At 33.7% G+C, this 24,332-nt stretch overlaps 3 protein-coding genes across 6 annotated transcripts in view; 1 reads left to right on the top strand and 2 right to left on the bottom strand.

Moving 5' to 3' along the window:
- LOC119609021 (cadherin-23-like) overlaps positions 1-6,473 on the top strand; it is a 17,036-nt gene extending 10,563 nt beyond the window's left edge. Inside the window, exons 19-29 of the mRNA XM_037963692.1 lie at positions 16-131; positions 191-287; positions 2,837-3,092; positions 3,161-3,288; positions 3,347-3,438; positions 3,551-3,677; positions 3,739-3,849; positions 3,915-4,204; positions 4,263-4,571; positions 5,599-6,170; positions 6,227-6,473. Coding sequence (XP_037819620.1) covers positions 16-131; positions 191-287; positions 2,837-3,092; positions 3,161-3,288; positions 3,347-3,438; positions 3,551-3,677; positions 3,739-3,849; positions 3,915-4,204; positions 4,263-4,571; positions 5,599-6,170; positions 6,227-6,428 — 2,300 coding nt within the window. The 3' untranslated portion in view covers positions 6,429-6,473. The remainder of the gene's footprint in view (positions 1-15; positions 132-190; positions 288-2,836; positions 3,093-3,160; positions 3,289-3,346; positions 3,439-3,550; positions 3,678-3,738; positions 3,850-3,914; positions 4,205-4,262; positions 4,572-5,598; positions 6,171-6,226) is intronic.
- Positions 6,399-24,332, bottom strand: LOC119609022 (C-1-tetrahydrofolate synthase, cytoplasmic). 4 transcript variants are annotated; one of them, XM_037963693.1, is made up of 10 exons: positions 24,112-24,254; positions 15,544-15,615; positions 15,249-15,459; positions 13,192-13,551; positions 13,009-13,120; positions 10,855-11,080; positions 10,611-10,784; positions 9,182-10,333; positions 6,887-7,172; positions 6,399-6,817 (listed from the first exon to the last, which is right to left on the bottom strand). In XM_037963693.1, exons 1-10 carry the CDS (start codon positions 24,180-24,182, stop codon positions 6,575-6,577), a joined length of 2,907 nt encoding a protein of 968 aa, XP_037819621.1. In that variant the 5' UTR covers positions 24,183-24,254; the 3' UTR covers positions 6,399-6,574. The 4 variants fall into 4 exon arrangements, with proteins under 4 accessions (XP_037819621.1, XP_037819622.1, XP_037819623.1 ...); XM_037963694.1 differs by lacking the exon at positions 24,112-24,254 and adding an exon at positions 23,527-23,771; XM_037963695.1 differs by lacking the exon at positions 24,112-24,254 and adding an exon at positions 15,733-15,812.
- On the bottom strand, positions 20,852-24,323 carry LOC119609024 (probable methyltransferase-like protein 15 homolog). Its single transcript, XM_037963697.1, has 2 exons — positions 24,112-24,323; positions 20,852-22,379 (listed from the first exon to the last, which is right to left on the bottom strand). Exon 2 carries the CDS (start codon positions 22,089-22,091, stop codon positions 21,012-21,014), a length of 1,080 nt encoding a protein of 359 aa, XP_037819625.1. The 5' UTR covers positions 22,092-22,379; positions 24,112-24,323; the 3' UTR covers positions 20,852-21,011.

The raw sequence follows: 24,332 nt of genomic DNA, 5'->3' as shown, positions 1-24,332 counted from the left end.
AGTTTTTTATTTTAGCCGTTAATCAAAAGTCTACATTTATAAATGTCACTTTGAGGGATGTTAATGATAATGCTCCCATAATGCCGGATAATCAACAATTTAAACCGGAATTTTCAGAAGCTGATCAAGGGGTTAGATATTTAAAATATACTTTAAAAACTTTTTCAATATTTTTTGTATAATTTTTTAGAATACCATGTCTAAATTGAATTTATTAGCAGAAGATCGAGATGAACCTAATACGCCCAATTCTCAACTTGTTTATTCTATATTATCTATAAAACCGGGTAAGTTTGTGTAATAGTAATAAATTACTCAACATGACATTGCGACCAAGTTTGTAGATCTACATGATTAAATCTGTAGGAACATAAGTGAATTATTAGGAAGTGTGTTTAATTTTTAAATGGTAGATCAGTTTGCCAACCCAGGCGATCCATGAGTCGCCAAACAGAACCAGGCAATCAGCAGGTTAGTGAATTAAGACAACCGAGAAGATTGTTAGATCACTTGAAGAACTGAAATTTGAGTTCTGGTATTAGTAGGTTTTTTAGGTTGATAGAAGGATGTATACTACATCAAATCCGAAGAAATACACCTAGGCCACTATTGGGCCTGTTGTGCGCTCCAATTCATGAAAAAAAAAAAAATTGTTCACTGAATGTATTATTTTTCCACGTTCAGAAACTCAGTTTCCTGGACGTAATTCCTAAGAATCTTCCAATCGGTGTTGTTTAAGAATGTTATTTCCGGAATAACATCACTTCCAAGATACTTGGATCTAACTTCGACGAATGCCTGACAATGGAAAAGAAAGTGCTCCAGAGTTTCACTGTCCCCTTCACATGCTCTACATTCGTCTAAATCCGCACGTCCAATTTTGTATAGATGTGCACGTAATCCTGTGTGTCCACTCAGAATACGTACCATCATACTAACCTCAGACTTGCTCATTTTGAGGAGATTTCTCTTCTTGCTCTCATCAGGGTCACCCCATAGAATCTTTGTGGTTCTACCCACCGTTTCATTATTCCAAGAGGACTTATGGGATTCTCTCATCCATATTTTTAATTCAGCTTTTGTTGCGTCGAATGGTTTTGCGTTTGTCAGGTTAACTACATCGAGCTCCCTTCCCTTTAAAGCTATTACATTCGCCCTTTCGTTGCCGACTACTCCCGAGTGGCCTGGTACCCATATGATGTGAACCTTACCTCTGGGAGAGTATTCAGTTAAAGCTTTCTTACAATCCAATACGGTCTTAGATTTAATTCTATCTCCTGATATCGCCCTAATTGCCTTCTGGCTGTCGGTAAATATATTAAACCCTGTGGGCGCCATATTTATTCTAATCCAATTTACACATTCCGTTATTGCTCGTACTTCTGCCTGGAAGATTGTGTTATGATTAGGTAAACGGTGGTATATTTCTGTTTCTGGGTCTTCAATATGGAACCCCAGGCCCACTTTGTCCCCTAATTTAGAGCCATCCGTGTAACAACGGATTCCTACTGGTATTTACTCGAATGTTCCGCTTGACCAAGACATTCTATCTGGGATTAGCGTTTCAAAGTTTCCGACATATTCTGTGTCTGGTATGCGATCAGGCATGTCCGATGAATGTGTATAACCTTCCAATGTGTCCAGTATACATTGATGACGTGTCCTATAACCGTTTTTGGCCAGTTCGCCAAAGTAAAGAGCCGTTCGGCTGTAAGCGCCGCCTCATATCTTATATATGTTTCAATGGGTGGAATATCTAGCAACGTTTCCAGAGCCTTGGTTGAAGTAGTACACATGGCACCACTTATACCCAAGCAGCATGTACGCTGAACTCCCTGTAGTAGTTTGATATTACATTTTTAGTCCAAAGCAGTCCACCAGATTATTGAAGCATAAGCTAGATTTGGTCTAATTACACTTTTATAAAGCCAATTTGTCATAGTAGGACTAAGACCCCATTTCATGCCTATGGTTCTCCTACATATCGCCCAGCATGATATCCCTTGTTGATTCTATTCTCTATGTGGTGTCTCCATTTTAATTTCCGGTCAAGTATTACACCTAAGTACTTAACTTTGTCTGTCACCGGTATATTCTTGCCCAGGAAACAAGGTTCAGTATATGTAGAAATTTTTGTCTTTCTTGTGAAAAGACAGATTTCCGTCTTCACATTGAGGCCTCTCGGTTGAGCCCAGCTCAAGGCTGTATTAAGAGCCTCTTCAGCTCTTCTACACAAGTAATTTGGATCCTTTCCCTTTAAAAGTATTACGACATCGTCTGCATAGCAGACAGGTCTAAGTCCTTTCTCGGTTAGGGTCCTTAGGAGGCTATTAATCGTGGTAACCCAGAGTAAAGGTGACAAAATGCCACCCTGTGGTATACCGCGAAATACCTTTTTCCTGATAGTTATATCGTACATCTCGCAGCTTATCCATCTGTTCCTTAGCATGTAGTTGATCCAGTTACGAAGCACCCGGTCAACATAAAACTGGTCTAGGGATTGGATAAGGGTATCAGTGAGCACGTTATTGAAAGCGCCTTCGATGTCAATGCATACCGCCAGTGTATACAGTTTGCTATCGAAAGATTCACCTATGTAGTGGACAACTTCGTTTTAAGCGGTTTCCACCGATCGTTCCTTTACATAAGCATGCTGCTTATATTTAAGGTCTGGTATTAGTAAGTTGTCGTCTAAAGTTCCATGTCTTAGACATCCCTATGTTCGATCTTTAACGGTACTTCCGGCAAGTGATAGTGCACCCATTTAGGGACGAAACTTTACTTTGACCAATGAATATGCGATAATTAATTTCTTGTCCTTTTTTCTCTCACTTAGTTAAAAACTTCAATCCCGATGTGCATGATTTTAATGATTTGTTCACCATCACAACTTTACGCAATCGTGTTGGACGCTTAAAAACTTTGAAATCTTTAAAAGGTTACTATGGCTGGTGGCAGCTCGAAATAGAAGCCTCCGATCAGGGTCTACCACAACAAAGAAATTCTTCCGTATATGAAGTCAACATAAAACCATACAATTTTCATGAACCTCAAATTGTGAATCCCACAAAGCAGAAATCTATAAGAATCTGGTAATATCTTAAAACGATAAGTAGCTTGAAGTAATGAAAGGCATAATAACTTATGCTATTCTTTATAGCTATTCCCTGCAAGAACCTTTACGTCCTTTATATCAAGCCGATTGTGTTACACGTTTAAAACCTTTTGAGGTCTTTGATCCGGATGGTGGAGAATATGGAGATGTTCATTTTGAAATTTCTAGTGATGGTAGTATTTAATAGGACATAACTTTTTGATTTAATTATTAAAATTAAATTCTTTTTAGCGGGTCATGATAAATATTTTGAGTTGGTTAAGGAATCGCGTAATTCTACAAACTTTTATGTCAAACAATTAATGACAGCTGGTATCTATAATGTAAGTTAATGACAGTGCCACGATTTATTCCGAAAAATACTTCAAAATTAAAGGAAACCCTTTTAAAACTTATTGTGATTTATTTAATGTTATGTTGTAAATTCTTTTTTAGATTAATTTGCGTGCCATAGATGGTGGCGGTAGTACTTCTTCGGAAATCAGAAATCTTAAGATTGTTTTTGTAGATATGTTGGGTAATCCAATGTTTTTACAGGAGACCTTTAATACTGATTTTACTGGTAATAAATCCTTAATTAGTTTAAAAGTTGCAGATTTTTTCATATTTGAATTCTTTTTAAGAAAACGAACAAGGTCTTTTCGAAAAACGTTACATACCACAAGCTTATGATCCGAAAAATGAGGGTTTAGATGATCCTGATGAGGCATATAAATTATATTATTTTATAGATGGTAAGAGGAACTTACTGAAAGGTTTATAACTTTGGACTGATTTATATTTTTTAAATGTTTCTTAGATTCTTTTCACCCTGAAGATGCCAAAAATTTCATATTAAACCCTGAAACAAGACTTTTAAAACTAAATACCACTTTGGATCGGGAAAACATTGACAAACTTAGTTTACGCATAAAAGTCTCCAATAATGAGCAAGGTCTAATAACTAATCCTAATAGTGTAAATTATACCTTGTTAGTGAACATAACAGTAAACGATGTTAACGATAATGATCCAAAATTTACCCAAGATATGTATGCGGCAGGTATTACAACCAAAGATTCCATAGGAAAACATATAATGACATTTAAGGTAAACGATTTTGCTTATTAGAGTTATATATTTCTTGACAAATTTTAATTTATTACAGGCCCTAGATCCCGATTTGGAGGACATTATAGTTTATGCGTTATCTCAAACAACCTATGAAGTTCATGGTGAAAATTTGGCTCAAAATTATTCCGAGATTTTATACTTGGACTCGGAATCGGGAGTTTTAATTTTAAATTCTTATGTAACAAATAATATGAAAGGTTATCTAATGTTTGATATAGAGGCTGTGGATTTGGTGGGTCATATAGCTCGAGCTTCAGTAAAAATTTATATTGTTTCGGAAAAGAATCGTGTGAAATTTGTATTCTTGAGTGATATACAAGTTATAAGAGAAAATGAGAAATTTGTAAGTATGATTTTTTTAGTCCATAGATTTATTAAAAGAATAGTCCATAGAATAGTCTATAGACTTATTTGCAGATTATTCAAAAGGTTAGTCTGCATATTAGTTTATAGACTAGCCCATAGACTTCGTAAGGCTAGTCCGTACCCTATTCGATAGTCTAGTCTAAAGGCTATTGCATAATCCAGTCAATAGGCTAGTCCATAGTCCAATGGATAGGCTAGTCCATAGACTACTCAACAGAATAGTTCATAGACTAGTCCACAGACTAGTCAAAAGGCTAGTCATGGGCTAATCCATAGACTAGTCAATAGGCTAGTCCATAGGCTAGTCAATGGGCTAGTCCATAGACTAGACAATGGGCTAGTCTATAGACTAGTCTATGGATTAGCCCATGACTAGCCTTTTGACTAGTCTGTGGACTAGTCTATGAACTATTCTGTTGAGTAGTCTATGGACTAGTCAAAAGGCTAGTCCATAGACTAACCAATAGGCTAGTCCATAGACTAGTCAATAGGCTAGTCCATAGACTATTCAATAGGCTAGTCCATATACTAGTCAATAGGCTAGTCCATAAACTAGTCAATAGGCTAGTCCATAGGCTAGTATAAAGACTAGACTAGATGATAGACTAGTCGGTATTCCGTAGAGTATTCGATAGGCTAGTTAATAGACTATTAGAAGGAATAGTTTGTAGACCTGACGTTAGATTAGTTCATAGACTAGTCGTTAGACTAGTTCAAAAACTAACGCATAACCAGGTGGATAAACTAGTCGAAGGACTAGTTCATAGATAAGTCAGTCTATGGACTGACGGTTAACCATCCCTCAGACTAGACAATAGACTGGTTCATGGACTAGTCCCTAGAAAAACTCGATAAAGTAGAACATAGACTAGTCTGTAAACTAGTCGACACACTAGTTTATAGACTAATTCATATACTAGTCAATACATTAGATTATCTTAAAAAAGTGCTATTACGAAAGAAAGAATTCTTTATAAACCCTTCTAAATTATTTCTAATTCCAGTTGCGAGAACAATTTCAAGAAATCTATGGCTATGAGATCTGCAATATTGACTCAATAGATGACGTCACGAATATACGTAACCAAAAATCCCGACAAACAGCCACCAATACTTCATCAGCCTTTATAACAGAAGTTAAAGTACATTTTATACACAACAATGAAGCCGTTGAAGCCTACGATATCCAAAGACGATCTAATGATTTAGCTTTCATATCACGTTTACAAAATTCTCTACAACATCATAATCTTATATTAAATGATATTCCCCATATCGAAATGGAAGCACAGACGCCATTTGTAGAGAATTGGTTAATAACAGTTTTAGGGGGATTAAATATTGTATTAGGCGCTGTTGCGGCTATAATGATCGTTTTATATATCTTGAAAATAAGATCTTTAAAGAGACAATTGAAAGCTTTTGAACCGGCAGAATTTGGTTCGGTGGCTTCGAATCTTAATCGATTGGCAGGACCTTCAATGAATGTTTTCTCGGTAGAAGGTTCTAATCCTGTATTTAATAAACAAACAAATGAAATCAAACAAAGAGGAGGGGTCTATGACAATGAAACTAGGTGAGTTTGGTAAAATTTAACTTTTTGTTAAATATTTATAAAATTTTTACCCCTAGCTCCGAATCCGAGGATGATGAAGATGATTTTCGTGATCTACATGATGATCCCCTATTCGAAATGAATTGTGTGAATAATTTTGAAACCAATAACAAAACAGCCACCTCTAATTTTGATCATAAAATCCTAAATAATGATTTTTTCAATGTCAAAGATAAAACCAATAATTTAGAAAAAGATTTGGATAAAAACCGTTATTAAAACATGTTATACAATTTATTTACATTTAACAAATATTTTAAACTTTACACAATATCAGCTTAATTAATTAAAAAGAGTAATTATATTAAAAAATACAAATAATTTTGTCCACAAATATACAAAATAAATTGATGTTTCTTTTGCATTTAGAAAAGTCCTTCAATTTCACCAGTTTCAGTATTCAAATCAATATCATAAATGCTGGGACGTGTGGGTAAACCAGGCATTTTAGTGATTTCACCACACATGGCTACGACAAAACCAGCACCAGCAGAAACATGCATGCTGCTAACGGTTAAAGTGAAACCCTTAGGAGCGCCCTTAATGGCAGCATCACCGGTAAGCGAACCGGCTACCTTAGACATGCAAATGGGTAAATTGCCAAAACCCTTGAAAAAAATTACAAATATGGTAGATTTCATGAGAAAATACAAGATGAATATTAACTAAAAACTTACAGCTTTAGTTAATTTTTCCATAGCACTTTGTGCTTTAGGCGTTAGTTCCACTTTAGCTGCACCGTACATTTTTTGGGCAATGGTATTCATTTTGTCCAACAACGACAATTCATTGTCATATAGATATTGGAAGTTATGGGAATTTTTGCAGGCATTAATAACAGCCTCAGCCAATTCAGTAGCTCCAGCACCACCATCACTCCAGTGAGTACAAACGACAGCAGCAAAGGCACCAGCTTTAAGGGCAGCCGATTTAACCAACTCGTGTTCAGCATCAGTGTCAGAGCTAAAATTTTCAATGATTTTTTGTTTTTATTCTTCTTTCTGCTGACTTTTAATTGTTAGTTCCGGTTAGTAATGATTAGATTGTTAATGTAATGCGTATGATGGGATATCTTTATCTTGAATTTTATTTACACTTACACTTTGAAAATTAACTTAAAATATGAAATCATGAACCGATATTGTCTTTTTGAACGCTAAATCATAACAAACTTATACCCTCTAGCTCTAGAACTGAACTAGAGCTGAACTAGAACTGAAATAGAACTCAACTAGAACTGAACTAGAACTGAACCAGAACTGAACTAGAACTGAACTAGAACTGAACTAGAACTGAACTAGAACTGAACTAGAACTGAACTAGAACTGAACTAGAACTGAACTAGAACTGAACTAGAACTGAACTAGAACTGAACTAGAACTGAACTAGAACTGAACTAGAACTGAACTAGAACTGAACTAGAACTGAACTAGAACTGAACTAGAACTGAACTAGAACTGAACTAGAACTGAACTAGAACTGAACTAGAACTGAACTAGAACTGAACTAGAACTGAACTAGAACTGAACTGAACTAGAACTGAACTAGAACTGAACTAGAACTGAACTAGAACTGAACTAGAACTGAACTAGAACTGAACTAGAACTGAACTAGAACTGAACTAGAACTGAACTAGAACTGAACTAGAACTAGAACTGAACTAGAACTGAACTAGAACTGAACTAGAACTGAACTAGAACTGAACTAGAACTGAACTAGAACTAGAACTGAACTAGAACTGAACTAGAACTAGAACTGAACTAGAACTGAACTAGAACTGAACTAGAACTGAACTAGAACTGAACTAGAACTGAACTAGAACTGAACTAGAACTGAACTAGAACTGAACTAGAACTGAACTAGAACTGAACTAGAACTGAACTAGAACTGAACTAGAACTGAACTAGAACTGAACTAGAACTGAACTAGAACTAGAACTGAACTAGAACTGAACTAGAACTGAACTAGAACTGAACTAGAAACTGAACTGAACTAGAACTGAACTAGAACTGAACTAGAACTGAACTGAACTAAAACTGAACTAAAACTGAACTAAAACTGAACTGGAACTGAACTAGAACTGAACTAGAACTGAACTAGAACTGAACTAGAACTGAACTAGAACTGAACTAGAACTGAACTAGAACTGAACTAGAACTGAACTAGAACTGAAATAGAACTGAAATAGAACTGAAATAGAACTGAACTAGAACTGAACTAGAACTGAGCAAGAACTGAACTAGAACTGAACTAGAAATGAACTAGAACTGAACAAGTACTTAACTAGAACTAAACTAGAACTGGACTAGAACTGAACTAGAACTGAATTAGAACTGGACTAGAACTGAACTAGAACTGAACTAGAAATGAACTAGAACTGAAACTAGAACTGAACAAGTACTTAACTAGAACTAAACTAGAACTGAACTTCAACAGAACTTGAAATTGAGAACAGAACTGCACCGGAACTTAATTAGAATTGAACCAGAACTGACTAAATATTAATAGTTTAGTTTAGGTTTATTACTCCCATTTTCCATACAAAATTCCTACAACAAACCATCAACAACTTTATTAAGCATTTAAGACTAGGAAGGAAGTACAAGTTTTATATCGTCAAATATTACATATCTTCTTATCTAAAAAGTTTGAAACTTAATCGTTTCAAGCACTAGCAGTTTTCAAAATTTCTTCCATTAAATTTAAGATCCTAAACAAATTACGTATCTTTTCTCCCTAAAAACATTTGTATTATCTGATCAAATTGTTAAAAAAAATTATCCTTAGTGTCTAAACTATTTAGATCATTAATAGAGTAAATCTAGTTAACTTTTGGTGGAATTGTGGAATATGTTTGTCCTAATATTGATGATAACGGTTAATAGTCGAACCAAAAGGTAAAATTCAGCTCATAACATTAGTAATTGATTGAACTCAATGAAAATATATATAACTTATTAAAATCCACTTACCTATGACGATTAATAGCCACAACGACGGGCAAACCGAAAGTACGACCATTCGAAATGTGTTGCAATAAATTGGGTAAACCTTTCTCCAACAATTCCAAATTCTCTTCGGTATATTGTTTATTCAGAGGAGCACCAGCTGTAACAGGAGCACCACCACCATGCATTTTCAAAGCTCTAACGGTGGCTACCAAAACAACAGCATTTGGACTGCGACCCATAGAACGGCATTTAATATTGCAGAATTTTTCCATACCAATATCAGAACCAAAACCGGCTTCAGTGCACACGAAACCTTCCTCACCCACCAATTTCAGGGCAATCTCATCGGCCACATTCGAAGAGCAGCCATGAGCAATATTGGCAAATGGGCCAGCATGTACCATAACGGGGGTACCCTCCAAAGTTTGCATTAGATTGGGTTCTAAAGCATCCTTAAGTAAAACAGTTAAAGCGCCGGTACAACCCAAATCATCAGCTGTTACGGGGTCACCTTTACGGTCAAAAGCCACAACCATTTTCGATAATCTATCCTTCATGTCTTCCATATTCTTGGCCAAAGCTAAAACTGCCATAATTTCACTAGCCACCGAGATGGAGTAGGAAGTGGTACGTGTGAAACCTTTTTCGGTGCCAGATTGACCAATAGTTACTTGTCTCAAATATCTATCGTTCATATCAACAACACGTTCCCACATAATGGTATCAGGATCAATATCTAAACGGGCAAATTTACCCTTTTCCTCATCAGTTAAGCTATCAGGATCTGTCTTGTGAATACCCAAACGTTGCAAACGTCTCAATTGGATTTTCGAAAATTTTCTTTCACCCTTAATGCGAGGCACTAAACGATCGTAGAGTGCCTGATCTTTTTGGGTATTTTCATGGAAAATACGTGTATCCAATTGAGCAGCCACTAAGTTATTGGCAGCAGTGACAGCATGAATATCACCAGTAAGATGTAGATTAAATTCTTCCATGGGTATAACTTGGGCATAACCACCACCGGCGGCACCACCCTTAATACCAAAAGTGGGACCTTGTGAGGGTTGACGCATACAGGCGATAGCATTACGTTTTTTATGGGCGCAGAGAGCTTGTACTAAACCAATAAGGGTGGTACTTTTACCCTCGCCGAGGGGAGTGGGTGTGATGCTAAAAATTAATTGTTAAAAAAATTAAATTGTTATTTACTTTTTAATTATGAAATGTTTGACCTTAAAGTGTGTGATTATAGTTCCCACTCATAGATAGTATTTAGATTAGAGGATCAAGAATTGATAATGAATTATTGTGTTTTTAAAACGTTTAAGATATCGTTAGATTAGCGTGAAAATGTTTTAAGTCCGAATAACTAATAAAGAATATCTTTGATTTAAAACCGGTTTCTTTTAATTTCTTAACAGATATTTGATAAATATGATCAACTTACCCCGCTACCACAACATATGAACCTTCACCTCTTGACTCCAAACGTTTCAAAACACTTAAAGCAATCTTAGCCTTTTTATTGCCATACAAAGACACTTCATTACCGATTAAACCGATTTCCTTGGCCAATAATGAAATATTCTTGGGTGTCTGAGAACGAGCTACAACAATATCACTGAAAACCAAAAAAAAATAAATTTTAAATACCAAAGAAAATGTTTCGAAAATAAGTACAAATTACAAACCTGGGTACTGGTCTAGCGGGTCTCAATGTCAATGGTGACAAATCCCATGTCTTTCTCAATAATTTCTCAGCTGCTGTAAAAGCTGAACGTACAGTATTTTGCATTAACATGGCTACGGTCATGGGACCAACACCACCAGGTACAGGAGTTATAGCAGAAGCTACTAATTTAGCTTCTTTAAAATCAACATCACCCACCAAACAAGTGCCGCTTTTTTTGGTAGGATCTTAAAGAGACAGTGAGAGAATAATATTATCAACAATTCTGAAATATTTACGCTGTGAAATCTAAACATAAATTATTGAGTATGGAATATGTATATACATTTTTTAATTTACAAATGACCTTCTCTATCAGTGGGGCCAAAATAAAAAACAAACTGATAAGAATACAAACAAAAAATTATTATATGAATTAAAAAACTAAAATATGTTTTTAAAATAGATTTCACTAGCTGCTCTCTTACGTAATTTAGAGAACAAGAACTATATTATAACTGTACTAGGACTAAACTATAACAACTGAACTGGAACTGAACTAGAACTGAACTAGAACTGAACTAGAACTGAACTAGAACTGTACTAGAACTGAACTAGAACTGAACTAAAACTGAACTAGAACTGAACTAGAACTGAACTAGAACTGAACTAGAACTGAACTAGAACTGAACTAGAACTGAACTAGAACTGAACTAGAACTGAACTAGAACTGAACTAGAACTGAACTAGAACTGAACTAGAACTGAACTAGAACTGAACTAGAACTGAACTAGAACTGAACTAGAACTGAACTAGAACTGAACTAGAACTGAACTAGAACTGAACTAGAACTGAACTAGAACTGTACTAACTGAACTAGAACTGAACTAGAACTGAACTAGAACTGAACTAGAACTGAACTAGAACTGAACTAGAACTGAACTAGAACTGAACTAGAACTGAACTAGAACTGAACTAGAACTGAACTAGAACTGAACTAGAACTGAACTAGAACTGAACTAGAACTGAACTAGAACTGAACTAGAACTGAACTAGAACTGAACTAGAACTGAACTAGAACTGAACTAGAACTGAACTAGAACTGAACTAGAACTGAACTAGAACTGAACTAGAACTGAACTAGAACTGAACTAGAACTGAACTAGAACTGAACTAGAACTGAACTAGAACTGAACTAGAACTGAACTAGAACTGAACTAGAACTGAACTAGAACTGAACTAGAACTGAACTAGAACTGAACTAGAACTGAACTAGAACTGAACTAGAACTGAACTAGAACTGAACTAGAACTGAACTAGAACTGAACTAGAACTGAACTAGAACTGAACTAGAACTGAACTAGAACTGAACTAGAACTGAACTAGAACTGAACTAGAACTGAACTAGAACTGAACTAGAACTGAACTAGAACTGAACTAGAACTGAACTAGAACTGAACTAGAACTGAACTAGAACTAGAACTGAACTAGAACTGAACTAGAACTGAACTAGAACTGAACTAGAACTGAACTAGAACTGAACTAGAACTGAACTAGAACTGAACTAGAACTGAACTAGAACTGAACTAGAACTGAACTAGAACTGAACTAGAACTGAACTAGAACTGAACTAGAACTGAACTAGAACTGAACTAGAACTGAACTAGAACTGAATTAGAACTGAACTAGAACTGAACTAGAACTGAACTAGAACTGAACTAGAACTGAATTAGAACTGAACTAGAACTGAACTAGAACTGAACTAGAACTGAACTAGAACTGAACTAGAACTGAACTAGAACTGAACTAGAACTGAACTAGAACTGAACTAGAACTGAACTAGAACTGAACTAGAACTGAACTAGAACTGAATTAGAACTATACTAGAACTGAACTAGAACTGAATTAGAACTGAACTAGAACTGAACTATAACTGGACTAGAACTGAACTAGTCCTGAACTAGAACTGAACTAGAACTAAACTAGAATGGAACGAGAACTGGACTGGAACTGAACTAGAACTGAACTAGAGCTGGACTAGAACTGAACTATAACTGAACTAGAACTGATCTAGAACTAAACTAGAACTGAACTAGAATTTACTTGAAATAAACTAGAACTGTTACGCAGTAGTATAATTGTTAACAAAAACTTTCAATAATCAATTATTTCTTACCTGGCTTTACATTGATACCACAATCGATTACCACAGCACCAGGTTTAATCCAAGATCCCTTAACCATTTCTGGTACACCAATACCGACAACTAAAATATCAGCAGTACGGCACTAAAATCCAAACCCGAAGAAAATCTTATAAAGTACAACTAATCCATTTTTTCCACAAAACCACTACTTACAATATCCTCAATATTCTTGGTCTTTGAATGACAAACTGTGACGGTAGCATGATGCCATTTCAAAAGCTCAGCAGCTGGTGTACCCACAATTTTACTACGTCCCAAAACGACAGCATTAGCACCAGCAATTTGTATACCCGAACGTTTGATCAATTCAATACAACCCCAAGGAGTACAGGGCATAAAACCGCTTAAATCACCAATCGAAACGCGTCCCTCGTTCATGGTGTGCAAACCATCGACATCTTTTTCGGGACAAACGGCATCGGTAACTTTGTGGGAATCGATTTTATTCTCACAATCCAAAGGCATTTGTACAATGATACCGTGAACATTGGGATCATTGTTGAGGAAATTGATCTAAGGAGGAAGTAGAAAAATTAAGAAAACACTTTAAATATTCAGCAAGACAAAATCAGTAATTTGTTTGATTTTGAATTTCTGTTCTAATTTCACTTTAAAACTTTAACATTCACCTTATACAAATTTTTGTCTAAACACCTAGAATAATCGAACGAATTATCGATTAACTATTTTAATAGTTATACTTGTGTATGCACTTCAAAAAGTTTTAACCTTCACCTTCATATATGTAATTGGTCTTATCCAGAATAATCTAGAAATTCTTTATTCATTATCTAAACAGAAGGAAAACATTATTACGTATTTAGTGAACATATTTTTCTACAACACTTTACTTTAAACAATAGTACATGAGCAGAGAGTATGGCGCCTACTTTTGGTTAATTTTATAATATATTTCCTAATTTATTTTAATCCCTTGCTAATTAGAATTTATGCTTCACCATAATCTATCTTATATTTTCAAGTATATATTCAAATTAAACTGTTGTAAAGATTTTTTATGATAAATAGATCGATAACTAGAACTGAACTAGAACTGAACTAGAACTGAACTAGAACTGAACTAGAACTGAACTAGAACTGAACTAGAACTGAACTAGAACTGAACTAGAACTGAACTAGAACTGAACTAGAACTAGAACTGAACTAGAACTGAACTAGAACTAGAACTGAACTAAAACTGAACTAAAACTGAACTAGAACTGAACTAGAACTGAACTAGAACTGAACTAGAACTGAACTAGAACTGAACTAGAACTGAACTAGAACTGAACCAGAACTGAACCAGAACTGAACTAGAACTGACCTAGAACTGAACTAGAACTGAACTAGAACTGAACTAGAACTGAACTAGAACTGAACTAGAACTGAACTAGAACTGAACTAGAACTGAACTAGAACTGAACTGAACTAGAACTGAACTAGAACTGAACTAGAACTGAACTAGAACTGAACTAGAACTAAACTAGAACTGAACTAGAACTGAACTAGAACTGAACTAGAACTGAACTAGAACTGAACTAGAACTGAACTAGAACTAGAACTGAACTAAAACTGAACTAAAACTGAACTAGAACTGAACTAGAACTGAACTAGAACTGAACTAGAACTGAACTAGAACTGAACTAGAACTGAACCAGAACTGAACCAGAACTGAACTAGAACTGACCTAGAACTGACCTAGAACTGAACTAGAACTGAACTAGAACTGAACTAGAACTGAACTAGAACTGAACTAGAACTGAACTAGAACTAAACTAGAACTGAACTAGAACTGAACTCGAACAGAACTAGAACTGAACTAGAACTGAACTAGAACTGAACTAGAACTGAACTAGAACTGAACTGGAACTGAACTAGAACTGAACTAGAACTGAACTAGAACTGATTTTTTGATTTTCTTCGGTAAATCATATTGATATTCATAAATCTTCTATTAATATTAGAAAAATTCAAACTACATTAAACTCTCTACTAAGTTCCATCTGGACCGATCCATCACATCACTTCTCCTGAAAGTTATATGAAGTTGTTCGTCTAAAATTAAACAAATTCTCTTTTACGCCTTAAATTTTGCATAAACTTCTATTATTTTCCTATTAAATTTTCTCTCAAAGACTATTTAAATTTGTATGTTTATTTCTAAACATACCAACTAAAACTTATGTAATTCACTACTACTTTCTACTTACCTTATCTAACAATTCCAATTCTGTTGTAGTACTTGGCAATTTAACATGTTCGACAGCAATGCCTATTTCATTGGCAGCCTTAATTTTCATGCGAATATAAACATTGGAATCCTCGCGACCGCCGACTTGGACAATACGTAAACCGGGAGCAAAATTTGGTAATTTATTTTTCAATTCTAACACCTGTTGTTTCAAAGATTCACGTATTTCACTAGTGTTTAAAAAAAATAAAATAATTTTAAAAAATTTTCCATTGAACACTTTTTTTAAATTTCTGTCTGATTTGATAACTCACTTGGCCACTTGTGTACCCGAAATTAATTTGGCTTCAGACATATTTTCGGCAGTTGGAGTAAAATCAACAACACTATTTTTGAAAAAATACACACAAAATTAAATTAAATTTTGTTTTATTAAAATAAAATTTGTATCAATATTTCAATTTTTTTTTAAATCTACAAATATCACTCGAACCGTTACCCACCAAATGCAATTGAAGATTAAATAAATTCGTTTTTACACTTTTTCTACGAGCCCCAGTTTTGTTTTGGGGCTTGTGTACGGTATCAATTTTTCATAAAAGATTATCATTTTATTTTTTGTTTTTGTTTAAGGGTCATTTAGGTTTGGAAAAATATCAAAATTGTACAATTATTCATATTGGCAACAAATTGTTGTTTTCTTTTTTTCATTATTCGTCATTTGACTGATAAGGAAGACGTTTTTTAGATTAAATTAAATCTATTATTAATAGTTTAATGTAGAGGTAAAAAAGGTCTACATAAAAACAAATGTTTTAACCAAAACAAACTTGATAATGAAAATTGGCTACATAAATATTTACATATTTTATTATTAACATTAACGGTTAAAAGTAAATAGTTTATAGCATACTACATACTATTTTGATATTATTAGTAGGTGCACATTGGGGTCTAATAATAATTTTTGCGATCTACATATGTATTATATGCACCTACTTTTATGCAGACAAATTCAAATCTTGGACCTGATTGTTTCGATCTCATTGAGTTAGGAAAAGTGCTAGAGTTAGGTCTTCTTTTATAGTGGAGAGGGTATATTGGTCCTACAATATGCTCAGAATCACTATAGGAGTCAATTAAGCTATGTCCACTAGGGTGATCGACTCGATTTTTCAACCGGTTTTAAAACCGGTTTTTTCTGCTTCACCAGTGTCGGTTTTTTCTAAATGTTGATTTTTCGAATATCGAATAACCCGGTTTTTTCACTTTTTAAAAACCGGTTTCGAATACTTTCATTTGCTTTGTATTCAAATATTATTTAAATGAAATTTTGAAGTAAATAAGAATACAGCCCGTCTAAATTTTAAAAATATTCGAGTCGAGGAACTAGGGTATACTTTTCTAAAGCACCTTTGGTTAAACTTTTTTGATTTTCCTAATTAATTAAAAAATTTATTTGTAAAATTGATAACTGTTTGATAAAACTTTATCAATCTTAAGATTATATTCCAATTACAATAATTAATTTATGGCTGAAATATTATGGAAGTGTTGGTTGGAATGCCTATAAAAATTTCCTAAATAGGGCAGAATAAGCTAGGATTACACAGTACCTTATGTTTAACAGAAGTGTCCCACCATTTTCCTAATTTTTTATATTAAAGAAATAATGTAAATCAGACGACTAGATCTAAAGTTATAATCTGTTAAACTGTTAAAAATTATTTCGGGCCATGTTTTATCAATCAAATTTAAACATAAACATTATTTTTTCAAATTATAATATATTTTTTTATTTATAATGAAAACCGGTTAACCGGTTTTTTCTGAATTTGAAAAATATCAACCGGTTTTTTTGAAATGTCAACTATTCGAACTATTCGAAAACAGGTTTTTGGAAAATGTCGAATAATCGATCACCCTAATGTCCACCCGTGTGTATATATAAACCTAGTGCGCAAACTACTACAGGCAGTACAGCGTGCATGCTGCTTGGGTAAAAGTAGTCCCATGGGAACTACGACTAGAACTGAACTAGAGCTGACTAGAACTGAACTAGAACTGAACTAGAACTGAACTAGAACTGAACTAGAACTGACTAGAACTGAACTAGAACTGAACTAGAACTGAACTAGAACTGAACTAGAACTGAACTAGAACTGAACTAGAACTGAACTAGAACTGAACTAGAACTGAACTAGAACTGAACTAGAACTGAAACTAGAACTGAACTAGAACTGAACTAGAACTGAACTAGAACTGAACTAGAACTGAACTAGAACTGAACTAGAACTGAACTAGAACTGAACTAGAACTGAACTAGAACTGAACTAGAACTGAACTAGAACTGAACTAGAACTGAACTAGACTGAACTAGAACTGAACTAGAACTGAACTAGAACTGAACTAGAACTGAACTAGAACTGAACTAGAACTGAACTAGAACTGAACTAGAACTGAACTAGAACTGAAAGAACTAGAACTGAACTGAACTGACTAGAACTGAACTAGAACTGAACTAGAACTGAACTAGAACTGAACTAGAACTGAACTAGAACTGAACTAGAACTGAACTAGAACTGAACTACTGAACTGAACTAGAACTGAACTAGAACTGAACTAGAACTGAACTAGAACTGAACTAGAACTGAACTAGAACTGAAACTAGAACTAGACCTGAACTAGAACTGAACTAGAACTGAACTAGAACTGAACTAGACTGAACTACTAGAGAACTGAACTAGAACTGAACTAGAACTGAACTAAGAACTGAACTAGAACTGAACTAGAAACTGAACTAGAACTGAACTAGAACTGAACTAGAACTGAACTAGAACTGAAACTAGAAACTGAACTAAAACTGAACTAGAACTGAACTAGAACTGAACTAGAACTGAACTAGAACTGAACTAGAACTGAACTAGAACTGAAACTAGAACTGAACTAGAACTGAACTAGACTGGACTAGAACTGAACTAGAACTGAACTAGAACTGAACTAGAAACTGAACTAGAACTGAACTAGAACTGAACTAGAACTGAACTAGAACTGAACTAGAACTGAACTAGAACTGAACTAGAACTGAACTAGAACTGAACTAGAACTGAACTAGAACTGAACTAGAACTGAACTAGAACTGAACTAGAACTGAACTAGAACTGAACTAGAGAACTGAACTAGAACTGAACTAGAACTGAACTAGAACTGAACTAGAACTGAACTAGAACTGAACTAGAACTGAACTAGAACTGAACTAGAACTGAACTAGAACTGAACTAGAACTGAACTAGAACTGAACTAGAACTGAACTAGAACTGAACTAGAACTGAACTAGAACTGAACTAGAACTGAACTAGAACTGAACTAGAACTGAACTAGAACTGAACTAGAACTGAACTAGAGCTGAACTAGAACTAGAACTGAACTAGAACTAGAACTGAACTAGAACTGAACTAGAACTAGAACTGAACTAGAACTGAACTAGAACTGAACTAGAACTGAACTAGAACTGAACTAGAACTGAACTAGAACTGAACTAGAACTGAACTAGAACTGAACTAGAACTGAACTAGAACTAGAACTGAACTAGAACTGAACTAGAACTGAACTAGAACTGAACTAGAACTGAACTAGAACTGAACTAGAACTGAACTAGAACTGAACTAGAACTGAACTAGAACTAGAACTGAACTAGAACTAGAACTGAACTAGAACTGAACTAGAACTGAACTAGAACTGAACTAGAACTGAACTAGAACTGAACTAGAACTGAACTAGAACTGAACTAGAACTGAACTAGAACTGAACTAGAACTGAACTAGAACTGAACTAGAACTGAACTAGAACTGAACTAGAACTGAACTAGAACTGAACTAGAACTGAACTAGAACTAGAACTGAACTAGAACTGAACTAGAACTGAACTAGAACTGAACTAGAACTGAACTAGAACTAGAACTGAACTAGAACTGAACTAGAACTGAACTAGAACTGAACTAGAACTGAACTAGAACTGGACTAGAACTGAACTAGAACTGAACTAGAACTGAACTAGAACTGAACTAGAACTGAAATGAACTAGAACTGAACTAGAACTGAACTAGAACTGAACTAGAACTGAAATGAACTAGAACTGAAATGAACTAGAACTGAACTAGAACTGAACTAGAACTGAACTAGAACTGAACTAGAACTGAACTAGAACTGAACTAGAACTGAACTAAAACTGAACTAGAACTGAACTAGAACTGAACTAGAACTGAACTAGAACTAAACTTGAACCGACCGATTTGACACCATTTCGGATGGAATTAAGTGCGGATTACACATTTCTGTTGATCGTTTAATAGATTTCTTATTATAATTATAAGCTGAAATATTAAAATTCTGGATACATTTCCGTTCTCTAAATTCCTTTAGAAATAACCCAGCAAAAAAAGTGTGGAAAAAGATGTAGAATTTTCATCACAACTAGTAACCCGAAGTGCTTCAAATTCGGGTGTAAAACCTATGAATTTTACATTAGCGTGTCATTGGAGGGATGTTGTTCATTTTGACAGCTTTGAACTACATCTGATCTTATTTTTAGAAGCAGTAAAAATCCGATATTTGGATGTCAAAAATAAAACACATTCTCTTAATGACACGCTTATGTAAATTTCGCTACTCTTTCACCAAATCATGATGTACTTCAAATATGTTATTTGTAATGACTTTTCCACATCTCTTTCCTCACTTTTAACTGGGGTTTCATTTGTAAGGAAATATTTGGTTTATAAAAGTGAAAAATATGAAATCGCATTTTAAGATGTGATTAAGATGTGGCTTGTAAAGTATGACATCAAATATTTTTTGCTGGGAATTACTATTTTTTTAATAAAAAATTATTTCTTTTGCACTTTAAATATTTTTACTACTAAAATTGTTAACAAATACCTTTTTGTGCACTTAAAGACTAAATTATTTTTAACAAAAATTAAGAAAAATATATGCATGAAATTAATGACTAAATTTCTTTGAAAAAAAACTTGTTTATAGTTATTGAAGTCAGCTGACAAATAATATTTGGCGGGAGTTCGCACAAAAAGCTTATTTTGTAAAAAAATTAATGTGCTTTAAGTGCATTTATAAATGGTTTAAAAACTTTGTAATGTTTAGTTAATTTAACATAATATAAAAGTTTATCTAATTTAAATTGTTTTCCATTTAACAGAGTAAGTAAAAAGTTTATTAAAGTGATAACGTTTCTAATGTTTTTAACAGAGTTAAAAGCTTATATCACTGTGGTCTAATAACGCAAGGGAAAAGCTGCTTATATTCAGCCATGAATTTTTTAAATGTTATTTAACAGCAATGAAAAAAAAGTAATTCCAAATGGATATTTTAAAATGTATTTAAAAAGAGATAAGTTTCCTAAAAGATTAAAAGGAAACCAGGTATGTTTTTTTGATTTATGGGGTGACTTGATTCTTTCTTTATTGTTGTAAAATAAAGATGTTTAATGACCATTTGGAATGAACATTTTTCTAAAAAGAACCAATTATAAATTTCTAAATTTCTAAATTAAATATCCTTAATAGTTTACAATTGAACCTTAATATATAAAATAAACTATATTATATTAAACTTCTTTAAACGACTTCAGTGCTTTATTTTATTCTCATCATTTACACATTTTTCTTTATTTAAATCTAAACAAAATGTAACTTAAAACTACAACAAAAACTTTAAATAATAAAGTAAAAATCCCAAACCAAACATTTTACTCTTTTCTCTGATCACTATTTCAATTTAATGGCAGCTCTTAATTTTGCCGAACGACTACGACTGTTGCGCATTATTTCCTCATCCTCGGGGACAATGACATGTTTATGCAATTGTTTCCATTTACTACATACAAATGATTCCACCAGTTCCTTATCGTGAGTAACATCATGACCACAATATTTCAAAGGTACCGGATTGGCTAAACCTTCTATGACATTGCCATTGAGGTGACGTTTAACTATGGTATCTTCTAAAGAGTGGAAAGTAATGGCTACTAAACGTCCTTCCGGTTTCAGGTATTCATTGGCCAATATCATACCATAATTGATTTCGTTTAATTCGTTATTAACAAAAATACGTAAAGCTTGAAAAGTTTTAGTGGCCACATGGGTGGGACGTTGCATTTTATCCATTCTAAAGGGTGTATCACTTAAACAAGAAGCCACCAGGTCAGCTAATTGTTTGGTAGTTTCTATTTTATAGAAAGCAGCACGTGCCTCCACTATAGCTCGAGCAATTTTTTTGGCTGCCTTTTCTTCACCATAAACTCTTAAAATTTTCACCAGATCTACTTCCTCTGCACGAGCTAAAACATCCGCCGCTGTTATTTGTTCGGTATTTTTGCTTAAACCACGATCCATGCGCATATCTAAGGGACCATTTTTCGATATGGAAAAACCTCTGTCAGCTTCATCAAATTGCATAGAGGAACAGCCAAAATCAAAGAGTATACCATCTATACTATGACGTCCCACTTGATGATCTTTGAGTAGGCGTGGTAAATCAGAGAATTTACCCAATAAAGGTATTAATCTTCCCTGATATTTAGAGCTCATATTTTTGGCCAATTCATAAGCTACCGGATCACGATCTAAGGCAAATACTTTAATATCTTGATGTTGTTCCAAGAGTTGACTAGTATGGCCGCCTGCACCAAATGTCATATCAATAAAGGTTTGCTGTGCTAAAGGTTTTAAATAGTTAATGGCTTCTTGGCACAATACCGGTATGTGTGGAGGTTTTGCTGCTGTATTAGTGGCCTGTTGTGAACCTCCCATGGTACAATAAGATTTTATTAATTGTTTACGCCACATTTTGTTAGTTATTAAAGTAAATTTGAAAAGAGTTTGGTAATTTAATTTTTCTTTTTATCCTCGTTTAAATATTGTAAAAATTCCGAGGATAACACTTGATTACACTGTTGGGCAGTTAGTCCAGTAGCTGTGGAACTGTAAATACGTGTATATTTACGTCCGTACGTGTTGTTGGCCAACCTTTCAAGTGAATCTATTTGTTTGGTGATTTTATCGGTGGCTTCTTGTGTTAAATTTGCTGGATTTGTTAAATTTTTTATATGTTTACGTATTTGCTCACCAAGATCCCTATTGATGAGAGTTATATATTTAATTATATTTAGGTTCTATTGGAAATTACTCTTGTTTTGATTATGAAAAATGCAAATGTGAGTTTGTATTATGTACGATTTAAATAAAGATTATGGTTTTAAATAAAAATAGTTAAAATAGTTAAATGTTGGATGGGTTGTTTTTAATAATTTTAGTTGATGTGTTAATAAAAACTAAACAAAAATGACATACCAGAGCTGGATTTGAATATTTTAAATGGATTTTACTAAAAACTCAAATTTGTAAGTTGTTGTTGTTGTAAAAGTACGGCCGTAGGCTTATGAAAAAACTTTCAGTTGATGCAATTTATTTTTTATAAAATTGTCATTCGATTTTTTTTCTTTTAAGTTCTTTACAGAATTGATCTGGAACTTTCTGAACTTTATATGTATGTCTTCAACACAGCATTAGCTTTGGTTCAGGACACAAAAGAATCAGATCATTTAACTTTAACAGCTGCTTTTCTGATAGAAGTGTTCGGTGCTCTTCGAAAGATTTGTTAGACTTCTTCTGCCTTAACAATACCGGTTAGACCTTTTTCCTTCCCGATCTGTTTAATAACTTTTGAAACAATGTGACGATAAGCCTTCACCCGCTTTTTTCTCAGAAATAATAGTTTTCGCTAATTCGTCTAATATGTTTATGTAGTTTGTTTTTAAAATAATGAGGACCTATTTAAGTACAATCAATATTCTTTATCTTTGATAGAGTTTTGAAAATTGTCAGTGGATGTATAGACAAATTTCATACAAAATAGTTTTAACCGTGAAATTATTCCTAATTATTGGTTAATTTGATAATTTTTCCAAAACTCGACAAGTACATGAACACAGCTAATAATTAAGCAAACTAAAAACCTTTTTTAAAAGCGTTTATATTTACTTAGTTGAATTTAATTATTAAATTTTAACATTACGCTAGACAATTTTAACCTTATTAAAATTAAAAAACAAATCATAACAACCACGTGTTTAAAAAAACACCTTCAGAATATAAAGTTAAGTAAAGTTTTTTAAAAATACCTATAAAATTGTAAATACAATTTCTTTGACATTTTCTAACGGTTGGAGTGATAAGTATTTCCCTAAATAAGACATTATTTTAGACATTTAAAGAAACTTACTCTTGTCCAGTACCAAAAAGGTACTCTTCATCAATAAGTTGATAGGCATATTTGGAAGACATGGTTTTGTTTATTTTGTTGCACAATCACACAAAGTATTAACAAACAATTGAAAAAACCACAATACAACACAAAAAACACTACTAATTTACAACAACTTTTAAAACACCAACTAAGTTTTAATTTTCTTAAAAAGACAACTGAACTGAAGCACAGCAAATACCAACAGCAACTAAATCAACGATGGATAAATGTCATACATACATATGTATTTATTTGTTTAAAACTATTAGATATGTACAGTTGAATATATTTTTTATCTACTTTACACCCCCTCCAGACCCCTCTAGACTAGAACAACAACAAATTCCCATGATTTCAAATGGAAAACTAAATCAAAGCCTCAATCTCAATAACCCAGCTCAAATTACCGATTAGTAACATGATAGATAAATTTTCAGTTAAATAAAAGCGAAGTGTTAAGTGCAATGTAATGAAACTTGTAATGGTAAGTAGGAGATAACAGTATGCAGTGGTTAATGGTCTATGATTGGAAAAAATTTCCAAAGTAATAAGTTTGTTTACCTGCCGACTTTTGATTTTTCTGCTGGCCACTTTTCGAGTACTTTTAAGAATCTTTGGTATTGAACCGACATAATTTTGTGTTCTTTTATTGTTTTATATAAAATTTATTAACATTTATTTTTGTTTACTTCTTTAAATATTTAGAAAAATAACATTTTCTTCGAAAAGTTTTCTTCCACTAGTAAAAACACTCACGTTTCGTAATGTTTTGGGCGCTTTAA

This window comes from Lucilia sericata, unplaced genomic scaffold (assembly GCF_015586225.1).
Source record: "Lucilia sericata isolate MDLA Ls3-8-SP2 unplaced genomic scaffold, ASM1558622v1 Contig000914F_arrow, whole genome shotgun sequence".
In the NCBI taxonomy this organism is placed as follows: domain Eukaryota; kingdom Metazoa; phylum Arthropoda; class Insecta; order Diptera; family Calliphoridae; genus Lucilia; species Lucilia sericata.
This window is presented reverse-complemented; position numbering and strand designations above follow the sequence as displayed.

Excerpts from the sequence above, each read along its gene's own strand:
- LOC119609022 (XM_037963693.1), bottom strand. The coding sequence starts at position 24,182 with ATGTCGGTTCAATACCAAAGATTCTTAAAAGTACTCGAAAAGTGGCCA. Across the intron at positions 13,552-15,248 it reads AATTGGAATTGTTAGATAAG|ATCAATTTCCTCAACAATGA; the intron begins GTAAGTAGAAAG and ends CTTCCTCCTTAG. Across the intron at positions 10,785-10,854 it reads CCCGCTAGACCAGTACCCAG|TGATATTGTTGTAGCTCGTT; the intron begins GTTTGTAATTTG and ends TTTGGTTTTCAG.
- LOC119609024 (XM_037963697.1), bottom strand. The coding sequence starts at position 22,091 with ATGTGGCGTAAACAATTAATAAAATCTTATTGTACCATGGGAGGTTCA.